The 23,461-nt window shown below is 38.9% G+C and overlaps 1 protein-coding gene across 2 annotated transcripts in view; it reads right to left on the bottom strand.

The window, feature by feature from the left end:
* MND1 (meiotic nuclear divisions 1 homolog (S. cerevisiae)) overlaps positions 1 to 22,075 on the bottom strand; it is a 38,674-nt gene extending 16,599 nt beyond the window's left edge. The window contains exons 1-5 of one of the 2 annotated variants that reach the window (XM_009070877.1): positions 22,015 to 22,075; positions 21,157 to 21,235; positions 19,673 to 19,821; positions 3,164 to 3,238; positions 1,277 to 1,391 (exon numbers count right to left, since the gene is read on the bottom strand). In XM_009070877.1, coding sequence (XP_009069125.1) covers positions 1,277 to 1,391; positions 3,164 to 3,238; positions 19,673 to 19,821; positions 21,157 to 21,235; positions 22,015 to 22,038 — 442 coding nt within the window. In that variant the 5' untranslated portion in view covers positions 22,039 to 22,075. The remainder of the gene's footprint in view (positions 1 to 1,276; positions 1,392 to 3,163; positions 3,239 to 19,672; positions 19,822 to 21,156; positions 21,236 to 22,014) is intronic. The other variant, XM_009070878.1, reaches the window with a different exon arrangement.
* Positions 22,076 to 23,461: the final 1,386 nt, after the last annotated feature.

Here is a 23,461-nt window from a genome sequence, read left to right as displayed (position 1 = left end):
CATCAGACTGTGTTGCCAGCTAATGCAGTCTGCCCTAGCATTCAAGCTGTGATTTGCCCCCTTGTGCCTAGTATTTAGGAACATGTTCACTATGACTGCTTCAAAAAAGAGAAACTCAACTCGTGCAGTGCAATGCTTACCATAAGGGTACCTTGGAAAATACCTGACACCACAAATCCCTCTGCTGTTGGTGTATGTCTAACCTCATTCATTTTTATAGCTGGAATCAGCTGGAATGTGTCTTGTTCTCAGGAGAGCAGGCAGCGAGGGATTTACAGCACAGTAACTAACCTCAGGTCTCAAGTTTGCTTATTCCCTGGCATACCATTACATCCTTGGGGAAAGATAATGCAGCTGACAAAAAAATGTCACAGCCCCTCAAAATAAATAATATCTGTCCAAATTTGGCATGTGCTGCCAACTCTGCTCATGTTCTGGCCTTCTGTCGGAACATTTCTAAAGCCGTGGACTTTGTTAGAAGAATAAGGAAAGAGGAAGATTCAGTCACATATCTTTTCAAAAAAGCTCTGTGCCTGTTTCTTGTCACTCTGCAACAGCATTTTGGCATTACAACAACTGAATGTGCAGTGGTGTTTGGGTAGCAATGTAAGAGCTTAATAAATAAAACATGAAGTTGAAGTAGAGAAAATTCAATAAAATTTCATGCATGCTTTTCATTTTTTCATGCTAAGGATCAGAATATTAAGTACATTTCAGTGTCTAATTCTGTATTAAGTATTAAAGTCACTCATCATTCTTTGTATTCCATTAGAATTAGAAACTGCAACCAAAACCCAGCATGTCAGAGACAGTACAGTCAGTATAAGTGACAATTAATTAAGGATCTCTAATTCAATGCTTATGTTCTAAATAGATGAGACTAAGTATAAAAATACCTGTTTTGCCAGTATAGAACTAAAAGCAAATGGGAGCCAGAGACTGCTCTGCCCACACACAGTCTAGGGTTCAGCACAAGTCATAGAATGAATATGGTTCTAGAAAGAATGATCCTGATACTCATTCTAAAGCATCAGAGTACTTCAGTTTTAGGATTGTTTGTCAACTGCTCGGTTGCTGGCAGAGTAAATACCAATAAACCCCTTCATATATGATACAACAGAGCATGAAAAGAAATGACCTGTGTACCTCTTTTGTATTGCTCAGCTTCGAAAAGAAAAGCAGCTATTCTTTTGACTAACCTCTGCATACCAGACTTAAGCTAAAGCAGAGCAGACCTTTTCGTGCAAAAGATCACTTTAAACAATACACAACTTACGCATTTCTTCAACGACGTCTGGATCACATTCTCTGTACTTGTCTATTTCTGCCTTTAGCTGCTCTTTTTTCTGCCGAAGGGCAGCAAGTTCCTCTATCAGAGCTGCACGTTCTGGCTGAAGAGTTAAAGTGTGTTGGGAGATAAAAAAAAAAAAGACAAAAATTAAACCCAGTAATTATTGCACACAACATTTAAAAAAAATAAAAATACATTAATGTAAAAGGTGTTTTTGCTACTGCTTGCTGTCAATGAACCACCTAAGCGTTTTATGCACAGGCAAAATTCTTAGTGACACTAAATGGTGTTGAGAACGAACTGGAAGAAAAAAAAATTAAGGCCAAAATGGATAAATAGAAGAACAATTTTCTACAACCTTTGAACTCAATATGGTTGACAAACTCCAAAGAGATCTAATTATTGGCCTTAAAGATTAAACAGTGCAAGTGATGTAATTAAAGTCAGCATTAGAGAAAAACCTATCATTCACCCTTCCACAAACTGAGATGCTGTGTATGAACACCCTCTGAATTTATTTTTCTTTTTCCACACCACTTAAGAGCAGCTGTCTTAAAAATAAATTCAGATATTTAGGACATGGTAGTCTTTGCTGGGAGTGTACACAGTATTGACCTCAAAGATTGTACCAATCAATAACAATCTGCAGACACTGGCTCAACATGAGCTCTCCCACAGCCAACTCAGCACATACTTCTGAATTCAGCCTGTAGTTACAGACAAACACTGTTAACTGGCTGATATTCAAATAACTCATGCTAGGGCACTGGGTAACTTAAGCCAGATAACATGGGTTTGTAAACCATCAGGTTTTTTACCAATGGCAGTCTGAGATGTTTGTGGGAGTGGGGTTTTGTTTACGGTGTGGTTTTTCCAGATTTCCATATTTTCCGTGCTTTTTGACAACAGACTGGATTCACTGCGTTCTGAAAATGCAGAATGGAAATCAAAAGTTTCCAGATGCTGACATATGGAGGCAAGATGCTCAGAGACCTACACCGTGGTCTAGAATTTTCAGGACTTCTTCCTTATATATAATCAAGAACCAAAATGTTGGAAGCATCATCCAGAACAGCATTTCCAGGACCAATAGCTTTCTGCGATCAGGGCAGGCCACGTGCTGAAGAAGCTCAAGTCTGGAACAGTCCATTTGGAAACAGGACAAGCACAACTGTGTGAGAAACCTGCCTGTGATGCCCTGATTACAGTCTGTTGCTAATGAGTGGTTAGGATGCACAAAGAGGCACCGTTAAAGGTATTGGCAAAAAGCATTTAACATGAATTTGTGAAAGTGTGACTTGAACCTCCGTGACAAGGTTCACTCTCTTGCTTAGTAGATAAATGAAGCATACATAGGAAAAACCTAACCTGTTTCCATAAAACAGTTTGGATTAGAAGATTTGGCATTTTCCTACAAAATTCAATTCCTCTGAAAGCTTCTGGCTGAGCCTGTTTATGCATTTATTTATTGGAGGTTTAAACCACGCTAAACTGAGCACCTCAACGCAAATCAGCAACTTAGAATACCATGTCAAGTATTTCTAACTAGTATGTTTCTTCACATGTATGGCAAACATGAAACATAAATATTATGTTGCAGTGTCAACAGCTTCAGCATGCAAAGAGCACCAGCCTTATATGGCTTATTACAAATAAGTTTAAATAAAACAACAACATAACATCTAAGTTTGTAGTTACTAGATTGGGCACTTCAGCAATCATTGGCAACTTTGGTACATACCTCTGGGTACTTCAAGTTTTAAGATATTTTTAAATCTGTCAATACCTGGAAGAACTATATTAGTATTTACAAGAAGTGCACACTTGGAGCCCTATTTCCTGGTAGGATTGCCTCCCCCCAAAGCAACTTACAGTATCTTCACGTCCAATTTTGGATTTCTCAATGCTTTTTTGTAAGGCCTCTTTTTTCTGCCTGCTTTCAGTGAACTGATAAAGGAATCAAAGAACAAAAACAAACTTTTCAGTAACATACATTAAACACACCTATAAAATGTGTATACACAGTAACATGCTTAAATAAATAGCTGGATATACCCTTTTAAGATTTAAATACATCTCTTTATAACTTACGTAATAAAAATACCCAGAAAAAATACAAAAGCACTCAAAAGTCTGAACCTCTGAATCACTGAAAAGAATTAGAGAAAGCAACTTATAAGAAATTTTCGCTCCCATGGCATATAATCTTGCTACATATGCATGTTCAGCATAGGATCAAAACTTTATTTCATACCATAACTTGGCATCTCTATGCAAAGGTCTCCATAACATGGAGACTTTGAATTAGATGACTTCCTTTGGTCTGTTTCCAGCTGTCCTTATTCAACGGAAGCAGTGATAAAAGCCGTAGCAGATCCACCTGCTCGGCTGCCTATACCAGTGCTCCCAATGTCTGGTATGCCATTGGCATGGCCCCAATCCCTTCTACATGCTGGTGAGCAGAAGCCTCTATAGCTCAAAGGCATGTAAAGTCAGCCCCTTGCACTATGTTGCACTCACACTGCTAGACCTCACAGAGTTCCCTTCCTTCAGGCCTGGGGCAGAGAATCTCACAGAAGTCACATGTACAGGGCTGGTGTGAATACTGCTTCCATTTTTCCTGTTACTCCAGGAGAAATAATTCGTAAAGAGAGTTCTCTCTCTGCTAACCTGCCACCCCTCTTGAACCAGGCTCTTCCAGTTCAGTTGGCAGTTTTCCAGAAGTACTTTAGAAACTCTTATGCTGAGTAGGACCTATAATGCACCCCTCAGGGACACCATACTCAGCATCAGACAAAGCACCCTCAAATATTAAATGAGATGAATGAGAATGCAAGAACTAATTTCTAATAAAAATAGTTTGGAAACCAGTTACTGCATTTGGAACCAATGCAAAAGAAGAAAAAATAAAGAAAAAAAAAAAGAGAAACAATAGCATGCTTTCTAAGTACTCACTCTTTGGTTTAGTTTCAAGATGCCCTGAGCACCAGTCAGGTAGAACACAAGTATATCAGACTAATTGTGAAAGATGGCCATCAGAGCCCAGGTTTTATTCTGCCTTACCCCAAAATCCCTCACATAGAGCCTCCACTTCTACATTCTCTTTCTCACTGAGGACCCCACTAGAGTGGAAAAGCATTCCTAGACATTTCTTGCAGTTCCTAGCCTTGACAATTTAACCATAGCGTTTATATTGCACAACTGAAACACCAAGACCACATTGAAACAATGCAAACTGAACAGCTTTGGCACTGTAATAACCTCTCAGTTTCTACTTAAACTAATGTCAGGTCCGTATTTTCAGAAAACACATTAAATGTAAAGGCATGATAAATACCAGGCAGAGCTTATTGCCAAGTCTTGGAGATCAGCCACAACAGTGGTGGTCCACACAGGCTAGGACCCAGCCCAACTGCAGCTCACTGGGTTTAGTGGTTCCTTTTACAGCTCAATTTTTAAAAACTAATTACTCTTTCTGGAGAGTATGTGTTCACGCACGTGTAAGCATACATACAGACAAGCCTCCTTTCTAAACCAATGCTTTAGTTTTTCTTCAATTTACATAGAAATTATACTACTGGTAAGATGAATGTAATTTGAGGAAAAATATGCCCATCTGTTTACTTATTGCTCTCAGTGCAAGTAACCACGGAGGCAGTGAAAGTTTCAGTATGTGGCCTGAAGTACACCAACATCTTAATTTTGGTGGATAGTAAAACAGTACTCTTTCTGGGCTTTCCACAAGATTTTTAAGAAGTGTTTTAGTCCCCACAGTATGCTGTACTAAACAGAGGTGTACAGTTCAGGAAGAGGACAAGTACTTGGGTGCAGTTAGCAGTTCACGAAGCCCAGTGAAGAGAAACACCAGAGCAGACATCACTTGGCATGTCTGAACAAAGACTTTTTCTAGAACAAAACTCACAGAAGAGGTAGAGAAGCCAAGGAACTTATCTAGACCTTTATACCACAAGCACAAAGAAGAAGCCAATGCTCTCTGCAAGAGAGGCCATAAAGGTGTCACTTTCTCGCTTTTTTTAATACTCATTAAGTCCTTGAGGAACATTTCTGCATTCTTTAAAATGGAAGCACAGAAGGAGCTCTCAGAGAATTGCAAATCATAAAAGCTGGTTTCTAGCTTGGAAGCACATTTCCCACTATGGCATTTTATTATTTTCTTGGTCCTCTATATTCCACATCATTTAATCATGAAAGAAACAGTAATAACAAACTCTGGGAGATAAAGAAATTTCTTAGATTCTGACCTACACAACATGCAAGGTTGCCATGCCATGACATCAGAAGACCTTCCCCTGCCTAAAAGCAAAGCTGATTTTTACACAATCTAATTGAAGATTTTGCTTTCTTCTCTCAAAGAAGAAATACCCTTGGGTGTTAGGGTATTTTTTTATTTGTCCTCGCAACCAAAAATTTACAAAATAAAATGAAACCACAGCTCTTAGTGGTTTATTTAGAAGTCACAGTGGGTATCCCCATGACAACAAATAAAAGATGAGGATAAGGGAAGGAATAGCAGGAGGAGGCAAGATATTGAAAAAAACTAACATAGGACAAGAATGCAAAACATGAGGAACAGATGGCCAGGGCCTGTGCAAGCAATCTATGACAATGGGAGAAGCAGGAAGGCTTGGATACAGAGGTGGGAACACAGCTGAAAGTAACCGTAATGAAAGAAGGAAAGACAATCACTAAGGATGAAGGAGTCAGAGGAAGGATGGATATAATTATACAATACTTAATTGAAAGGTAAGGGCAAATGGCAGATGACAGGTGACAGGCTGTCAGGCATTAAAAGGAAAGAAAAGCAGAATTTGCAAGCATTGTGTATGTATGATAGCAGAGGGTCACATCTGGACAAACACAGTGATTTACTTTCCCATTCACCAGCTGTAGAAAAGCCTGATTGCAAAGAAGCACAGTAGCAGATGGAATATTTCAATTCCTGGAGCAACCTTGGGACATTTTTCAAGGGAAGTAGCAATTTCTCAAGGAACATTAAACCCTCTGAGAGAAATCTGGCTCCTGCCAATAGCAGAGAGACTGATTCATAGAAAAAGATATTGCCTCCCCTCTACATTTCTTGAGGGAGATGTCTGGCCTGACACATGAACAACTTTCTGCCACAAGTGTAACTGACCAGGTGTGGAAAAGAAGTACAGAAAGTTCTGCATCTCCAGTCTGTCTTACTGCTCTGAATCAGTACATGATTAAGCAACATGCAATAAAGCTGCAAAAAATATAATCTAGGGGAAAGCTATTCAAAGAAGGAAGGGAAACTAAATAATTAAAAATTAAGAAGTTAAAAAGATTCTCCACAAGATCATTTCCAGTGCTTTCAAAACATAGTGGGAGCATAAAACAGGAGAGCTGGGAAACAGTTTTTCATTTTACAGACCAGTGTGGTCAATTAACTGACAACTGAGGTTAGCTTAGACACTAGTTCAATCCAAAGTCCCCCAAAAGGGATAATTTTTCTTACTCTGCAAAGGTCTCACAATGTTTAGCTGGACATTTGTGCAGCAGTTTGTGTGCACTGAGTGCTCTAGGCTGATGATAACCATCAGTTCCATCACAGGCCTTGGGGTCTGGTTTGTATCAAAGGATACAGATTAGACACACACTCACAATTTATAATATAGCATGAATGCACCAATACCAGGGTTCCACTGCAGCAAGGCAGTGATGTACATTTGGAAGAGGAACATTTAACCCTGTGACACACAACAGCAGCAGGTTTCAGCTCTATTCCTTCTCAAAACCTGACAAGATTTTGACTCTGGAATAAAAAAACAGATTATTTTTTTCTCCAGCAAGTTTTTGTTGGTCCTATGCCTTCTGGTTACTTGTTCTTAACCACTTTAATGGCCAATGTGCCACCAAACATGTAGCTTGTCAAACTAGCATATTAAAATATCTACAAACCTAGTGTAAGCCATGCAAACACAGACCCTGAGTATGTACACTGGACAAGAGTCAAACCAAGGTCTCAAATGCTAACCACCGAGAGCACTCACAGCTGTTAGCCAACTGTCATTATGGCCCTAAAGAGAAATATCATACATTTGGTTTTCTTTCTGCCAAAACACTCAACCAAAACCAGTATTAAAAACTGCTATTGTGAGCACTACTTGCTGAGATACTACAGAAGAATTAAAAACATCCATTTTTTTAATTGTTTATAACTTGCAAAGTTAATTACATTGTGTTTGAAGCTCATTGTGCTTTATTTCAGGCCAAAGGTAAGGTTAGTTTGCTTTTGGCTCAAACAAAAGCAGTTCAAGAGTTTTAGGGTGACATTTGCAGTACATAGGTTCATTTGTTTCCTATGTTAAAACTAACCCACTACTGAAAAACTTAAATAGAATTGACAGAAGGCATGGAGAGAAAGTACTTCAAAGCATTCCTCCAGATTTTAAAGAAAGATAACAGAAAGTTGAAGCCAAAAAAGCAGACTAATAATATATAGAGAGAAAAAATGCAAAGATTAACAGCCAAGTAACAATCTGAAAATATTAAAAACATACCTGTTGTGTTAAAAGAAAGGCACAGAACATTACTAAAAGAAACCACTCAGCAATTACTGTTGACTAAAACAATAAAACTTAAAAGGAGGAAGAAAAATCCCAAAGGGCAGTACACTGAAGTGCAGAACTGCCTTCTAAAGGACTACACTAGGTAAGCATACAACTACTTTTACATATACAGTCACCAATTCATACTTCCCAGGGCCTCCAAACACACATAAGCAAACTTTTCAGCTACCTAATTACAACCACAGTAGACCAGAGAGCACTACTGCTGCTATCTGCCCTGCTCTCAGGATGCCCACATACCACTCTGAAATGTCATTTCTGCAACTAACCCATCTAGTGAACTGAACTACAGTAGGAACAGCTACCAGGTCCACTGGGACTTCAGTCAGGGATGTAATAATACTATTAGTGAGGCTCAGACTGCAAACAAACACTTGTTATGTAAATACAATTAAAGAATCTAATTATTTTTTCTCTTAACATTCGTGAAGGGAAGAGAAAAGCAACATGAAAGGTCTTACCCGAGCCACTCCAAGTCACTTCAGCAATATAAAGTAGGAATCTGTGTTTGCTGGGACTTTGGAAGAGCAAGTAGGAGACTGCAATAGTTCAGTAAATACAAGTAAGAACAAGCATAGAGATTAAAGCAATATAGAGCAGGAATTTGTAACTCAGAAACTGAAGAATAAACAAGACATTTTCAGCAAGTGATCCATAAAATGGATGGAAAACAAACTGTAGGAAAAGAGGAAAGAAGAGTTAGGGCCCACCATATTTCTGTATTCATAAGAACTTTTTTTAAATACTGCATTATAGGTATACCGGAAAAATGTTTAATCCAAGAAGTCTCTTCTCTTTCTGCATGCTACAAACTTTACCGTAAAAAGACTACCTCATTTTTAATGCAATCTTTGAAAGAGTCAAGTCGAAAATGTGGGAGAAGGTAGGGAATAAACACAATATTCTGGAGAGAAAGGAGACCTGTAACACAGTATATCTGCTATTCAAAATGAAAGGCTGGTGCACAGATTTAAGTGAATAATGTTCAAAAATATCATACGAGTAATTCTGTCAGTGTGCAAATTCTGTCCTTTAAAGAAGTACTGAAGAGGCAACAAGAGGGTATTTTTAACTTTAGGACTGTAACTTAAGCCAGTGATTAAAAAGTATCAGATACTCATGCTGCATAAGGGAAGGTTTTTTTCCCAGGGAACTAACTGAACAAATACCTGACTCTCCAGACAATTGTCTGATAAAGTACTACAAAGATTCTCAAAAACAAGTAATTCTGAAGTTACATCTCTGCACTGATATAAGTATTTATATGCTTTGCTAGAGTATTCATGTGGGTACTACTGATTTACTTGCCCCTCCCACAAACACAATTCATTTTGCATTTCAAGATTAAATTTAGGCTATAATCCTGATTTACTTAGCATGCTAACACAGAAGAATGAGACTGATATATCACATGGCAAATCTGGCATGGCTCCATTCTCAGGTCATGTTGAATATGAGATGAGACCTTTTTTTTAAAAATGGTAAATAAAATAGAACATGTGGGGTATCCAGCAGAAATAAATAAGGAATTCCCCCTCCACTGGAACCTTAACCCATCCATGTACAAACCTCATATTGCTAGCTGCAATTATTTTCAAGATTACTATTACATGGTAAACATTAAAAGTAGATTTTAATTCAAATATTTTCCTTCTTTTTTAGACCTGCTATTATAATTAAGTTAAAGTTTACTTAGTGAAGATGTCTTGCCATGAGCTTTTGGTTTTGCTTCACTCATTTGATAAGTACTGCTTATGCAACAGAAAATAACCACTCCAGGCCAACCTCCTTAACAGACAAAAGCTGAAAGAAACAGTTGTGCATTCTGAATGAAAGAACTTAATTTCTCTGGCTGCTTTCAAAGTTGGCATAATTGGCACGACCTGAGGGACAGATGGCTGTCTACTCACATACAAATACCAAGTATGCCCCATCAACCTAAAAAACCCAACCAAAACAACGAAAAACCAGCTGAAATGCCTCAGTTTTCAACACTGTTTCACAAATGCAAGCAGTCTAATAAGGAAAGCTTCAAACAACAGTCTACAGACTGACAGAACTGTAGAAAATGTTAATACCTGGATATGCAGATTATGCTTGTTACTGCATTTTAGTGTATTTATGAAACATACAGAGTCCAAGGTGATAGTTCTCAGGTTTGTTCAAGGCAGAAAGAAGACTGAAAAATATTTTCCCTTGGAATGAAAGGGGGAGAAGGAAGAAAAGTTTTAATTTTTCCCTAAAGGGCTTTTAAAGATTGCTGTCTTAAGCAGCTGGGCCATACACTGACAATGCCTTCAGGGACTAAGCACAGACAGTCCCAAGTTAAAACACAATATTCATCTGATATTCCCTGAGCTCCAGTCCTGCTTAAAGACTACAAAAAAACCAAATCAAACTATTCCACAGACTTTAAAAAAAGCCCAAATTCTACTGAGATATTATCAGTAAGATAAAAAGCTTCAGTAAAATACATCTATCAAGTTTCAGAGTTTTGACAGCAGTCTTACATATTCACCCTTTATGCCAATTTCATAATTTTTAAGTAATGCTCATGCACATAACCAAGTCATCCTGAATTCCTGATACAAAGAATAGTCTTTGATGGACCTACCATATGTTCAACAATAATAAGCTGTTTAGCTGTGCTGAGAACGACCTTTCCTCTAAAGTCTCCCTGCGTCAAGATAACTTCTCACATCTTGGTTTTACACTTTTTTGTTCTTTCAGAAGAGGAAAATGCTGCGAAGTGAGACTTTTATAACCGCATGCTGGTAGTTTATTTCTGCATGCATGCTAATTTTCTAAAACAAAATATGCTATATTAATTGAATTACAAGATTTTAAGGTGAAAGTCAAAGTTCAGATTAAATACGATTACAACTCACTGTCTCCACCAAATCCAGCTTTGAAAGCAGTATTGCCTCTGCCCTATCCCCAGGCTGGAAGCTCCTGGCGTTACACCAGAGACAAACTTACAGACAGCACAGAGCATCTAGACCTTTAAACTTTGTGGGGACACCAAGTTTCTGCTGAAGCACTGACCTGTCACTCACACCTGCCATACCTACTGTGGGGCACAGGAGATGCACAGGGCATGGGGCTCCACCTGTGCCAGACCTGACTGCACTCCTGGAGTGTGAGCCCCATATTTACTTCCCAATTTCTTTTCATTTTGAGATAACAATTTCATTGCTATGTCAGGAATGGAGCCAGCAGCCATATGTAAGCCCCCGTGAGAAGGTAAGCCACGTGATGATGTTACTGAAAATTGCAGAGTTTCACAGAAAATGCTGTTAGAAAAAGCTAATATTCTTTCCTGTACCACATCAGGATGAATATATAATAGACACTACTGGGGGGCAGTAACAATACATACTTTCTAATACAGTAGGAATCTTCCTTCAAACACACTTTATAATCTTCAGTTACTACGGAGTCAGTTTTTCTTTAAAAATTGCTTTTAAATCATACCAATTTTACCTTATGCTCACCAAGAAGGAAGAGAAGGAAAACCTACACTTCACAGTTGTCATCAATCTAGTTACATATTAGCAGCTAATAAAAGGAAAAGCATGAAATTCAGCTAATGAACACCAAAATTATGAGGTTGCTTATTTCTAACAGAAGTCTCCAGAGCACTGTATTTTTAGAAGTCTGCCATGACAGCAGTAACTAAGCATACTCTCCAGGGCTTTGTAGCATGCCATTAAACATAATTCCAGAAGGGTCTAATAACTTACAGCATTAGAAGAGTATACTCTGCTGGATATTTTAGGACTTACTAAATTGAGAATCATTTCAAGACATCAACATTTTTCAAGCACAAGATGCAAAGGCGTAACAAAAACCCCGGACTGTTCACATAAATTTTTATTAGCATTTTCCAGGACACTAATCCATTGACTAGGCTTTACAGGATCAACAAACAAACTAGCATAGATAGAATCAGGATATTTGCAATGTTTAAATTACATGCATTCTCAGCCTCCTGCTTTTAGGGAGCTCTTACTGCTACATCTCCCTCCTGATGGTATGAAGTTAGCTAAGTCATATCCTACTAGCTTTGCAGTTGGCCATTTCTTTATCAGTCTGGTCCTTTAGTTAAATAAAGTGCACAGGTCAGTGTAAGCCTGCAGACTGAAGATAGCAGGGGGACACTAATTGCCTCTGTTGGGAGAGTTGTTACTATGCAAGAGAAAGAAAAAAAGTGAGCCACAATAGAGCTGCAGACTATCAAAACAGCCAGACCAATCCAAGGAAGAGAAACTAAAGAAATAAATAAGTAGAAAGCTAAATGAGATGCCCTCAAATAAGAGTGAAAAATTGAGGCCCAGCACAGATATGACTGATTTAACTGCTTAGCCAATACATTGGGATCCTGCCTATGTATTATAATGGGCATTAAAAGAGAGACCTCTTCAGCAATTAGACTTATAGTTTCCTGGAAAGGGACAATTTATTAAATTTTCTGCAAACTATTAATATTAAATTCTAAGCATATGCATTAGAGAAAAATGTCTAAATAAATAATTCCTAACAGAAGTCACAAGCATTAGTTGCAAAAGTTCTGACATACTTCTGTTTTTGGAGGACAATTCTTTAAGTACACTATCTACTCCCTGGCATTAATAAAATTCACACTAAAAAGGTTGTGCTAAGCTTCTCTAAAAGGTATTTCAGCAAAGCTTAAGATCATGATAAATTTTGAGACATTTTATACCTGCAAGTCCTTTATTTTCAATAAATGAAAGGAGTACTTTTAAAAACACACAGAATACTTAATTACTACAGCTTTTCAACTTATCATAATGTGAAAATCTTACACTCAAAACAAACTTTTCTGTGAAAAGCATCAGGCCACGGGTTCCATGGGTGTTGCACATGTACCTCTAGGGATAGCTCATCACTGCTACAAGGCAAAAAACCCAGTGAGACCCTGCATTCAGAATCATCAGAGGCAGAAAACTGCAAGAGACCTGAGGTGTGTAAGGTACGTTAAGAGCTGATGGTATACCATCTGCTGAGGACACTTCTACAAAGCAGTGCCAAAAGCTTGCTTCACAGGCACTCCCTGCTGATTTAAAGCACCAGCCAGGGCACACACCTTGTCCAGCATCATCAGCAACATCACCCAACTCCAAGCACCAGCAGGCCTGTTACACCACACTGAACATGTCATCTCCATGGATTTGCACCTCAGTTCAGGATTGGTGGCTTTACATCAGCCACCACTGAACATTTGTACCTACTTGCAGTCCAGAATCAATCCATCTCCAAACTGTGTGGAAATACTCCAACAACTGAGTGAGTCAATTGGATCAAGGAGGAGGCTGCTCAGACTGAAACAACATGGGCAGCAGAAGTTTCTTGAGATTCAGTCAGTGGTCTCAAGCAGTTTCTATTCAGCAACATTCCATGCAGTAATCCAGTCAATATTTAAGGAGAAAAAAATATATCTAAAAGGATAGAAATAAACCAAGGTGCATCTTGAAAGAACCTTCTGATGGTCAAAACTCAAAATTTTCTGTGTGATTCTAAACAAATAAGGTTTTCCCCAATAGTTGTGTTGTCAAATAACTTCAGGAGGATTCAAGCCAGATTACTCACAATATGATTATTTTTTCCATTAACTATTTTTCAAACAATGTGAATTCCTAATATAAGCATTCCCTAATATAGAACTCCCTAAATTTTGGGGTTTTTTACTGATATAAATCCTCTCTCTTTTCATACTTCAATGCTCATAAGTACAAAAAAATTTCACACATGTGAAGTCACTTTATTTTGACAAGTTCATTGCTGGGGTGTTTTTTGGGAGTTTTTCCTGTTTATTTAAACTGGCTGCCAAATGAGAGTTAGGATGTACTGACTCCTAAATTCTTTCCCTGGCTCAATATATGAGTCATGGGAAGTGAAAATCTTTCCTCTTACCAACCCTAGGGCAGGGATTTACGGAATGAAACATCAACTAATCCCTTCAATTTTAACCAACACTAGCCGAATGCAATGCTTAATGGGAGGAAAATATTGCCAGAAACTCTCAAATCTCTGTTGCTTATGAGTATCTTTGAAGCAAGCACAGGGAACAGCAGAAAAAGTCCATCCTGTATCCTGCTCTAAAAAGATTCTGTTCCATCTTTGTTGCAGTGCAAGGTGACACCATCCTGCCCTCAGTAAGAACAGCAGCTCTAATACTGTTTGCTGTTAAACTTTCCCTGGCAAAGCCTAAAAATACAAAAGATTAATCCACAAGAAATCAACACCATGAGAAATAAGGTGAGACAACACTAACACAGAGAAACAAACAGCTTTGAACTGAACAGTGAAATGAGCTGTTACAAAACCAGACTGAGGAAAGGAAGCAAATCGGTTGTTTCCCCAAACTACAGGATTATGGTGCTCACAGTACTCTCAATAGCTACACTAACAATTGCCACATCTTTCAAGTAGTTGGTATTTCAGGTCCCTATCTGTTAAAAATACTGTCTCATGCTATGGCGATCCTCTATAACCTTACAGTTTGAGCATATATGCCTGTCTTACTGGATGCCAGGCACTCTTTGATGTCACCAAGGACCACTGAAATTGCTTATGCTTCCCTTAAGCCCTGTAGTGTCAGTACTAAACCTGCCCTGTGCCACTCCAGCTGAGATCCCCCCAGTCACACTGGCTATGGCAGACAATGTGCTGAAGAGATGGGACTCTCCTTATGGCTTCTGAAGGTTGTGGCTTGCAGACTCATCAGGTCTTGGGTGAAAAAGGTCTCACTGTTACTAGTTACTTCAATTAATAATTAATTCAAGGCACTATAAAGCAAAAGGCAAACAAGCATCAACTCAAATTACCTAAAACAGGCAGCACAGTAGAAAGTGTTTTACCCAAGCCAGATGAAAAATTGAAAGGAAATCGAAGCTGAATCTGTTTATACTAAGGCCACATCAGAAAGGTTTCTCTTTTCCTCACTCACTGATAGGCCATTTCCTACCTGATAAACTGTTGTCAAGGTTTGGGGTGATTATGTGCCCTCTCTTATTCAGTAGGTAACATATCTTTCACATTCATATCCCTTCTGTAGCAATACATACAGCAGAACAATACAAAAACCAAACATGCAAGGAAGAGGACTAACTGTATGAAACATGTTTCATGTACATCAAACATACAGAGCAGCTCTTGCCTGAAACTGAACATGACTGTCATGGGGTTGCTAATCCCCAGTCTTCTCATTTATGCATGCTACACATCAACAAAAGGCAGCAGAACAGTCAATGAATGATGATCTTTCTTGCATTGCATTAGCCAGATTCTTCACGAGTTTAATAAAAACCCTGAGCTTCCAGCATTGTTATGCCAAGAATAAACATCTCATTTTGTCAACTGTAACTGACTGTAGGCAATTCAAAGCTTCAGAATCCAACAGCCAGGAAAATATTGACAGAGACACATCTTTTCACCTTTCCTTATGGAAAGAATTAAAACAAACCCTAACCACCCTGTGAGTAAAGCTTCCACAGTCTTCTCAACAAAGGTAAGGTTCTATTAAAAATTTCTCTACTTACAAACACTGTTAAAACAGTATTTCTCAGTCCACATCCTTGCTTTAGTTTTATCATCTCATAGTTGTATCCATATAATCAAATGCACCTTTCACATGCAAACAAACCAAATGCATGTATAAACCCACCCAACCAAAATGCAACTTCCAACACCTTTTACTTTTTCAGTGCTCCACTTCACAGCTACGTAAGTATAACCAAGAGATGAAGTATAAGCATCTGGCAGAAGGCATAAACCTTTAAGAGCAATCATGCCACTGCAAAACAGATCAATACAAAATCCATATGGACCTACTTAGCAAATCTTACACTGTGAGCTATTGAAGAAAATAGTTGCAGTAGATCCTACACCAATTAAAGATAATTGTTGTCCTTGCTTTTCAGAAAAAAGAGGAAGTCCAAACAGTAACTCTGGGTTAGAAGGCATCACCAAGATCTTAATCCTATCTAGGTCAGCACAAGATTTCCCATAATTGTAGGTTGAGGGGTTAATGCACCTCTTCAAACATCTGCCCCCATGGAAGCAAGCTGAAAGATGGGGTCAGGGAAGAAGCTACCAGAAGTAACTTTAGCAATGTTTTAAATTGCCCTATCTCTCCACAAGGGGATCACACTGATGATGTAATTAATCCTTCCTGAAAAACATCTAGGATATACACAACCCCTGTGAAGTACAACTTTAAACATCCAGCCAAAACTGGCTTGTTCTTCATTATGAATATTGAGTCAGACTTCTTCGGTACTGAATCTCTAAAATGGGGTATGACATAATAATCACTAAAGAAATTGAAACAAAAAAGAAAACTGTTTCAAGAAGAGTTCCTAAACCAGCCTCCCCACAATGACAAGTTCTATAAGATGCAGAATACTACAAGTAACTTGGGTAGAACGTTATGAAGTACCAATGTATGCAGAGAAAAGGCCCTGCAGTAGGCCCAACTTGTCAAACATAAGCCTCAGCACTATGAATTAATATGAGAGTGTGCATCATGGAGAAGCTTGCTCTGTTCCTCCACATTATTTTCAAACAGTACAGCATTTGGGATCACTCCTTTCCCATCACTATTTACCCAAGTCCTCAGCAAACAAAGATATTACTTCCTGGTAAAAAGCCTCAATTGCAGTATGTACTGAACTGTTGGATTTTTAAGCATGTTTTAAGTAAGGCAGCTTGATTCCAGCCTGTCACTCTTGAAGACGACAACCAACTCACATAGTTAACAATCAATCTGGACAACACAGAGAAAGAAAGCATGTCTCTCAGCATGCCACAAGCTGTACGTGGGAATGATCAAAGACAGGCAACATGCAACAGAAATGGTACAATAGCTGACGTTTTTCCTCTGCTTTGCATGTTCTGACAAGAAGTTTTGTGATACTCAGTGACTGGATTTAGAAACCCTTAAGAAAATCTGTATGTGCTCACATCAAGAAGAATACAAGCACCAAAAGAGCTAATTTGAACTCAGAGACAGAATCTGTTATCTTGTAAAGATGTTCTGAGAGCTGCTCGTTGAAAATGCCACCTTTCCACTGTGTCAACAGAGAAGCTATTTGCAGCTAATGAAAATGCTTTTCCCTGAAACACTGAATCATTTCCATTCTCATCTGAAAAGCAAGGTAATGAATAGAAGTACTTTTAAAGACACATAACACAATCTAAAGAGAGCTCTTACACCAGTAAGTCCGTATGTCAGGAGCAGGACTTGGGTTGCAAAGAAGGGTCTGGCAACAATACTACTTCTTTCAACTGGAACAGTTTTATATTGTAAAACTGTTTATATCAGCATAGTTTATTTCCTACTCAGAAATAACCATAAAAATAACATTACAATACAGTAACTACAGGTCTATTATAATTCCATAATAATAGATGGGTCTGTGTTTAATAACGTAAAAGTACATTTAAAGCAGTACAACATATTTTTGTAATAACCCCATGATACTTCTGGTGGAGCACATTAGTCAGATTCTGCAAGACACTCCAAGGAAGATATCCATCAGGCTATGCCAGAGACCTGCTTGACCAATTTTCTTTAAAATTCATGATGGGACTGGGCCAAAGGGCAAAGTCAACAAATATCAACCCCTTCATTCAGCTACTTGGTTGTAATATGGAGCATGAGCAACAGCAGAAAGTATCCAGGAACAAATAATTTGCATTCAACCAGACAGTGGCACCAGAGTGTTCAGTGATGAAGCAGGAGTTTCAGCACATACTTGTTAAATTGGTCAGTTGGCATTTATGTTCTGGCACAGTACCTAGCCTGGTCTAAAACTTGTGTGAATATACTGGTAAGTCAAGTAACTTTACTAGGAAATTCAGTTCCAAGTCAGTGCAGAGTTAAACTGATCTCCTGTTTCAAGACAAATGAAACTTCACTGGAATAAGAATCATTGCATTGCTACTACCAGTCCATAAACATGAATGTAAGTACAGTTGTGCCAGATTAAGCCCATGCCTGAAAATAATACAACCACATCCAGCTAAATCAAACTCCTTTTTCAATGAAAGCTGGGGGAAAAAAAAGCATATTTTTATGAATTGATCTAATTGTATAAATCTAAAAAAGTAGGTGAAGTTGACAACACTGTACATAAGATGGCAATGGCTATACCAAAGCTATGCCTGAAGAAAATTATGTCTGCAAAAATGTTCCGATGCTAACAATAATTTTGCATTAATTCAAATGATTCTTTGATGAAAGAACATAATGCTAAATAAGCACGGGAAAAGTTGGCAGTGCTGTGGTGCAATCACACCACGTGGTCTCGAAGCTAGTTTACTGATCTTGTTACTATATAGTCCCTTGCAAATAAATTGATTAATAGATGCCATCCCACTCCCATTAGAAGAAACAAAACAGATGGTTCCTAAAGAAGTAGGAAATAACCAGATTAATAGTACAGCAGTGTTGCAACAAAAGATGCCTTGCTCTCCTGCAGAAGACCCTATCCTCCCCTTCTACTCTGCCCTGGTAAGGCTCTCAGGAGTGCTCTGCCCGGTTCTGGGCTCCCCAGTTCAAGAAAGGCCAGCAACTGGAGAGGGTCCAGTGGAGGGCTGCACAGCTGATGAGACTGGAGATCTCTCACAAGGACAGGCTGAGAGAGCTGGGCCTGTGCAGCCTGGAGAAGGTGTCCAGAAGACAGGGCCAGACCCTTTTCAGTGGTGCCCAGAAACAAGACAAGGGGCAATGGGCACAAACTGAAACACAGGAAGTTCCATCTGAATACAAGGAAAACCTCCTTTCCTTTAAGGAGGATGACAGCTGATGAGACTGGAGATCTCTCACAAGGACAGGCTGAGAGAGCTGGGCCTGTGCAGCCTGGAGAAGGTGTCCAGAAGACAGGGCCAGACCCTTTTCAGTGGTGCCCAGAAACAAGACAAGGGGCAATGGGCACAAACTGAAACACAGGAAGTTCCATCTGAATACAAGGAAAACCTCCTTTCCTTTAAGGAGGATGGAGCAACAAATACAAGGAAAACCTCCTTTCCTTTAAGTAGGATGGAGCACTGGAACAAGCTGCCTAGAGAGGTTGTGAAGTCTCCTTCTCTGGAGATACTCAAAATCCACCTGGATATGCTCATGGGCAACTTACTCCAGGTGAACCTGCTTTAGCATGTTGAGATGACCTCCAACGGTCCCTTCCAACCCCAACCATTCCTTGATTCTGTGATTCATGACCAATTTGCTCTTCTCTCCCACTAAAAGTGCAATATGGAATTACAGAAGTGTTCATAAACTAAGCCACTGATCACAATAGAGCAGAAAACACAATGGCCATAACTAGAATCCACTGCCACATTTTACTCAGGTTATGCATTCCAGCCCTCATGGCTTTTAGATTATTACCACATGATGGCCTACATTTTATATGAGACACAAAAACATATGCTATCTAAATATTTGGAGTCCTTATGCGATGTTTTGCATTATGAATAACATGCTTCCAACAGCAAGTAGACAGAAAGTCTTCTCAAGATCCAACAAGAATAACTTCCAAAATATTTCTGATATGATAGCAAGATAATGTGAACATCCTACCATGCGTGACAGATAATTCCTAGAGTAAAATCTCTGTGTGTAGACACGTATATTTATCCATGTATGTATCTACATCATGAGAGATATAATCAAGAATGGCAAGGGGGTATGAGAAAAAACAAACCCATTCAGGTAAAACAAGTATTTTCCATATAAAAGATTTACCTGAGACTCCAACTCTTCCAATTTACGCTTCCTGGCATGAAGAGCTTTACTTGGAAAAGCCCAGAAATAATTGGAAGTTCCAATTCTATCAGTGTCCACCATGCCATCATCAACTAGGCTCTGCAGAATCTCTTTCACTGACATTGAGGCTAACAAAAGCAAAAATATCAAATTAGAACTGCACAGCATCTAAACCATGGAGAATTATGAATACCACAAGACACCATCTACAATCATCTGTGTGAATATTCTACTCTAATGTCAGCTAGCTGGAAGATTGCAAGAGGACACTATGCCTGAAGCTTCACTTGAAGGGATGAAACCCTGAAATCAGCAGTTTGTTCACAAAGACTGCTGTTCTACACATCTGCTATCAGATGTTTGCAAAACACCAATCGTGAGTATCTTACAACAGATCATGCACATTGCAGTACAATACCATACCAAACCCACCAGGGGTGTCTGAGAAGTGGTCTTGCAATCTTAATTCTATGAGATTTACAATTTCTTGTTTAGGAGAATAATTGCATTTCATTTTGTAATGCTTATCAAAACATTTAATAGCAGCAGAGGCACTAAAGTCTTCTGTCTAGATTTGGGAGGGACAGATTTTACTTTTGATTATATTCAGTTCCCATACAGGAACAAAATTCACAAGGATCCAAAACATTTCTGAACATAATTGATCATTTTCCAGCAAATCTTTGGTATGATTCACCATTTTAAAGAAATGATACCTGCTCAGCAAAGCAAAGTAGTTATTACTATCTGCAAGTGCTGCAGATATAAAGACTTTTGAGCTCGTTAATGGGTTTTGGTATCAGACCAACCAATTTCAAGTCAAAAGGGGATCCCAGATCCAAAAGACCCTGGATGCCAGGATGGGGGTGTTTTCACAGGCTAGTCATTTTTCTTTTCAGAGTAACTGGGGCTTGGGTTGTGCGCCTAAATGCCTTCATATGCAGAGGCAGCATGAATTTGTACTATTCAAAGGTGTTAATGGTTTTAGAAACTCTATACTTGATTTTTAAGTATTAAATTGCATTGCATGTATTTACTGCAAACTTCAACTAAACATATGGATTGTCAAACCAATCAAGACAGCACTGTCTTTTCAGAAGCCTATGAGTGCCTCTGTTAGCTGCTGACCCAATCGAAAAACTCTGCTTTGTGATATTCATGTCTGCAGGTCTTTCAGCAACTTCATTTACTCTTGCACTTCCATGCAGATGTTCATTACCTGAGTGCACATAATGATTTCATGCACTGAAAGTCACCACAAGTCAGGCACCTCAGAGCCTAAGAAAGTCCCCTCCCATGACACTTCTAGCACTATAGCACTGCAATTGATCAGCCTTCCATTCTAGTATTTTTTCCATTATTACAATCACAAACCTAAAATTGTAGCCAGGAAAATTTACACTGTATGACCTGTCCCAAAAATGATTAATGGCTCAAGAGAAATAACTTTTGTAAACACTTACTAATCCCTTTTTCTTTTGGGGCAATCTTCTCTATATCCTTCAGCTGGAACACATCTTTCTGTGCAAAACATGAAAGACACTTCAGTTCCAAATGACAGCATCATCTAAGCCTGAGTGGGTTTTACACTATATAGATGCCAACAAAAGCAAGTAGGAAATAGATTGTATGTTTCTGTTTTACCAGGGAAATAGGCTGTATATCCTCAGTAGAAACAAAACATTTCTGAGAATTAAATCTTAAGAAAAATACCATTATTGTAACAAGCCCTGTTCTTTCCTTTGGTGCTCTAAAGTCACCATATTTTGTCTCAAATCAGACAGTAAAGCCCTTAGGGCAGACAGAGCTCAGGATAGATGGTCAGCACCAGATGCACCACATTGCTCAAGTACCCAAATGTCCCAGTATTTTTCTTTAATAGGTGAAACATGGTGGATTACTTATACCACCAATACAATTGTACCTCTGCTTTTGCATCTCCAGGTTTCTTCACCCCAAGGACCTCTTCCAGGTCTGCTCTCAGCATTTCTAACACTCAAATTTCTTCATAAACTGCAGTGAGACACTTCCTAATCTCCTGCTGTTCCCCTTACAGTAATAGATTCAAAGTGATTAAGATGTGCATAGGGAGCACATGACTTTAACACCACCTGTGCATCTTCATGCCTTGGCTCCACCTGGGGATAAGCCACCTGATCAGAAGATACATGAAGCTTTGTCCCTGTAATTTATACACTGATGACACAGGGCATCAGTGAAATGCACAGCAGAATATAGAGTTCATTTGCATCTACAGTTAAGCTCCATTTAGGACCTGTTTTCCCCCCAATGTAAAAGCAGGATAATCACAAGTTACTTACTGTTTCAAAAAATATCTCCATCATGCGAACTCTCTTCTCCTCAAAGCTCAGACCTTTTTTCTTGGACTAGAACAGGGGAAAAAAAACAACAAAAAACCAACCTAAGACATTCAGCCAAATGAATAATTAACATATGCTCAGAATTCAGATCTATTTACCTCTAAGGTATATTTGCCATCCCTTAAAGTACCTCACCACCAACCACAGACTTCTGGATACACTGCTTCTTTATAAATAATCACTACACCAAGCTCATCCACCTGCAATCTATTAAATGGAGGGACCTACCTCCTAAGTTTGGAGCTGACCTTCCACACAACCCAATCCAGCTCCAGCCTCACTGTTTCTTGACACACACAGACAGTTCCTTGTTTCACCTTACTAGATTAACAATGTGTATTTATACCAAACTCACCCAAATGTTTAATACTCCTTAAAGAGACAAAAAGTATTGTTTTTTATCTTGTGATATAGAGACACTAGTGTGATATGTAGACCATTTAGGGTTTTCTTAAGGAGTTAAAGAGCATTTTGAGGTATATCTTCCTTCAAATGCCCTAATCAACTTTATAATTTCAAGGTAACATCTTAAAAGCTGTGTGGCCAAGTAGTAAAAAGCATGGGTTGAACTAGAAACAAAAGACAGGAATAGCTACTCACAAGCTGCTATCAGCAATACAAAACTGAGAAACAGTCTCCTCCAATCACTTTCAGAGATGCTATTTTGACATGTTCCTTGTAAAATATTTCACAGAGAAATGGAGCTTTATGAATAGCACTTAGCATAGACCTCAATGACCCAAAAGCAGCAGCTATAATGTGAATCAGAAAGGTTTCCCCATAGCCCATTCCCTGCTTCACAGGCTGTGAGACCCTGCACTGCTGCATGTGGCTACGAGAAACTGAAAGGGGGATATAAAGGGCAAAATAGGATGTTGGCAGAAAAAGGGCTTCCTTAAAACAAAAAAGGGGGAAAGAAGACATAAATAGTGTTGCCCTTGAGTCAGTGTTAGTGAGTATTCTAAGAACATGGTGCTTTGAGAAAGACAATGCAGTTCCTTTTCCAAGCACCAACGGAAGGGAGTCAATACCATTTTTACTCTGTAACGTCTGCTTCCTTCTTAAATACATCACATGGTAGAGCAGCCGAACATTTAAAATGTACATTAAGCACAGAACTGCCAGACTGATTTAATTCGGAAAAAATAAATTTAAAAGCTAGCTCAGGCAGCTACAATAACACAGAGACAGGAACAGAAGCAATTCAACATTTTATTTAACAAAAGCACCACGACGGTTTGTTTCAAGTCTCCTCCCTTCTGCATTAGCCAGTGATGCCCAAGGTCAGCACTGATATCACAGCTCTCTCCTACGATGTCAGTACACTGCAGGACTAGAACCGGAAGCCACCACGGACAGGCAAGCAGGAGAATGAACAGAACGAGAC

This window comes from Acanthisitta chloris, unplaced genomic scaffold (assembly GCF_000695815.1).
Source record: "Acanthisitta chloris isolate BGI_N310 unplaced genomic scaffold, ASM69581v1 scaffold6533, whole genome shotgun sequence".
NCBI classification, from domain to species: Eukaryota; Metazoa; Chordata; class Aves; order Passeriformes; family Acanthisittidae; genus Acanthisitta; species Acanthisitta chloris.
The sequence above is the reverse complement of the archived record's forward strand: the minus strand, read 5'-3'. Positions and strand labels throughout refer to the sequence as shown.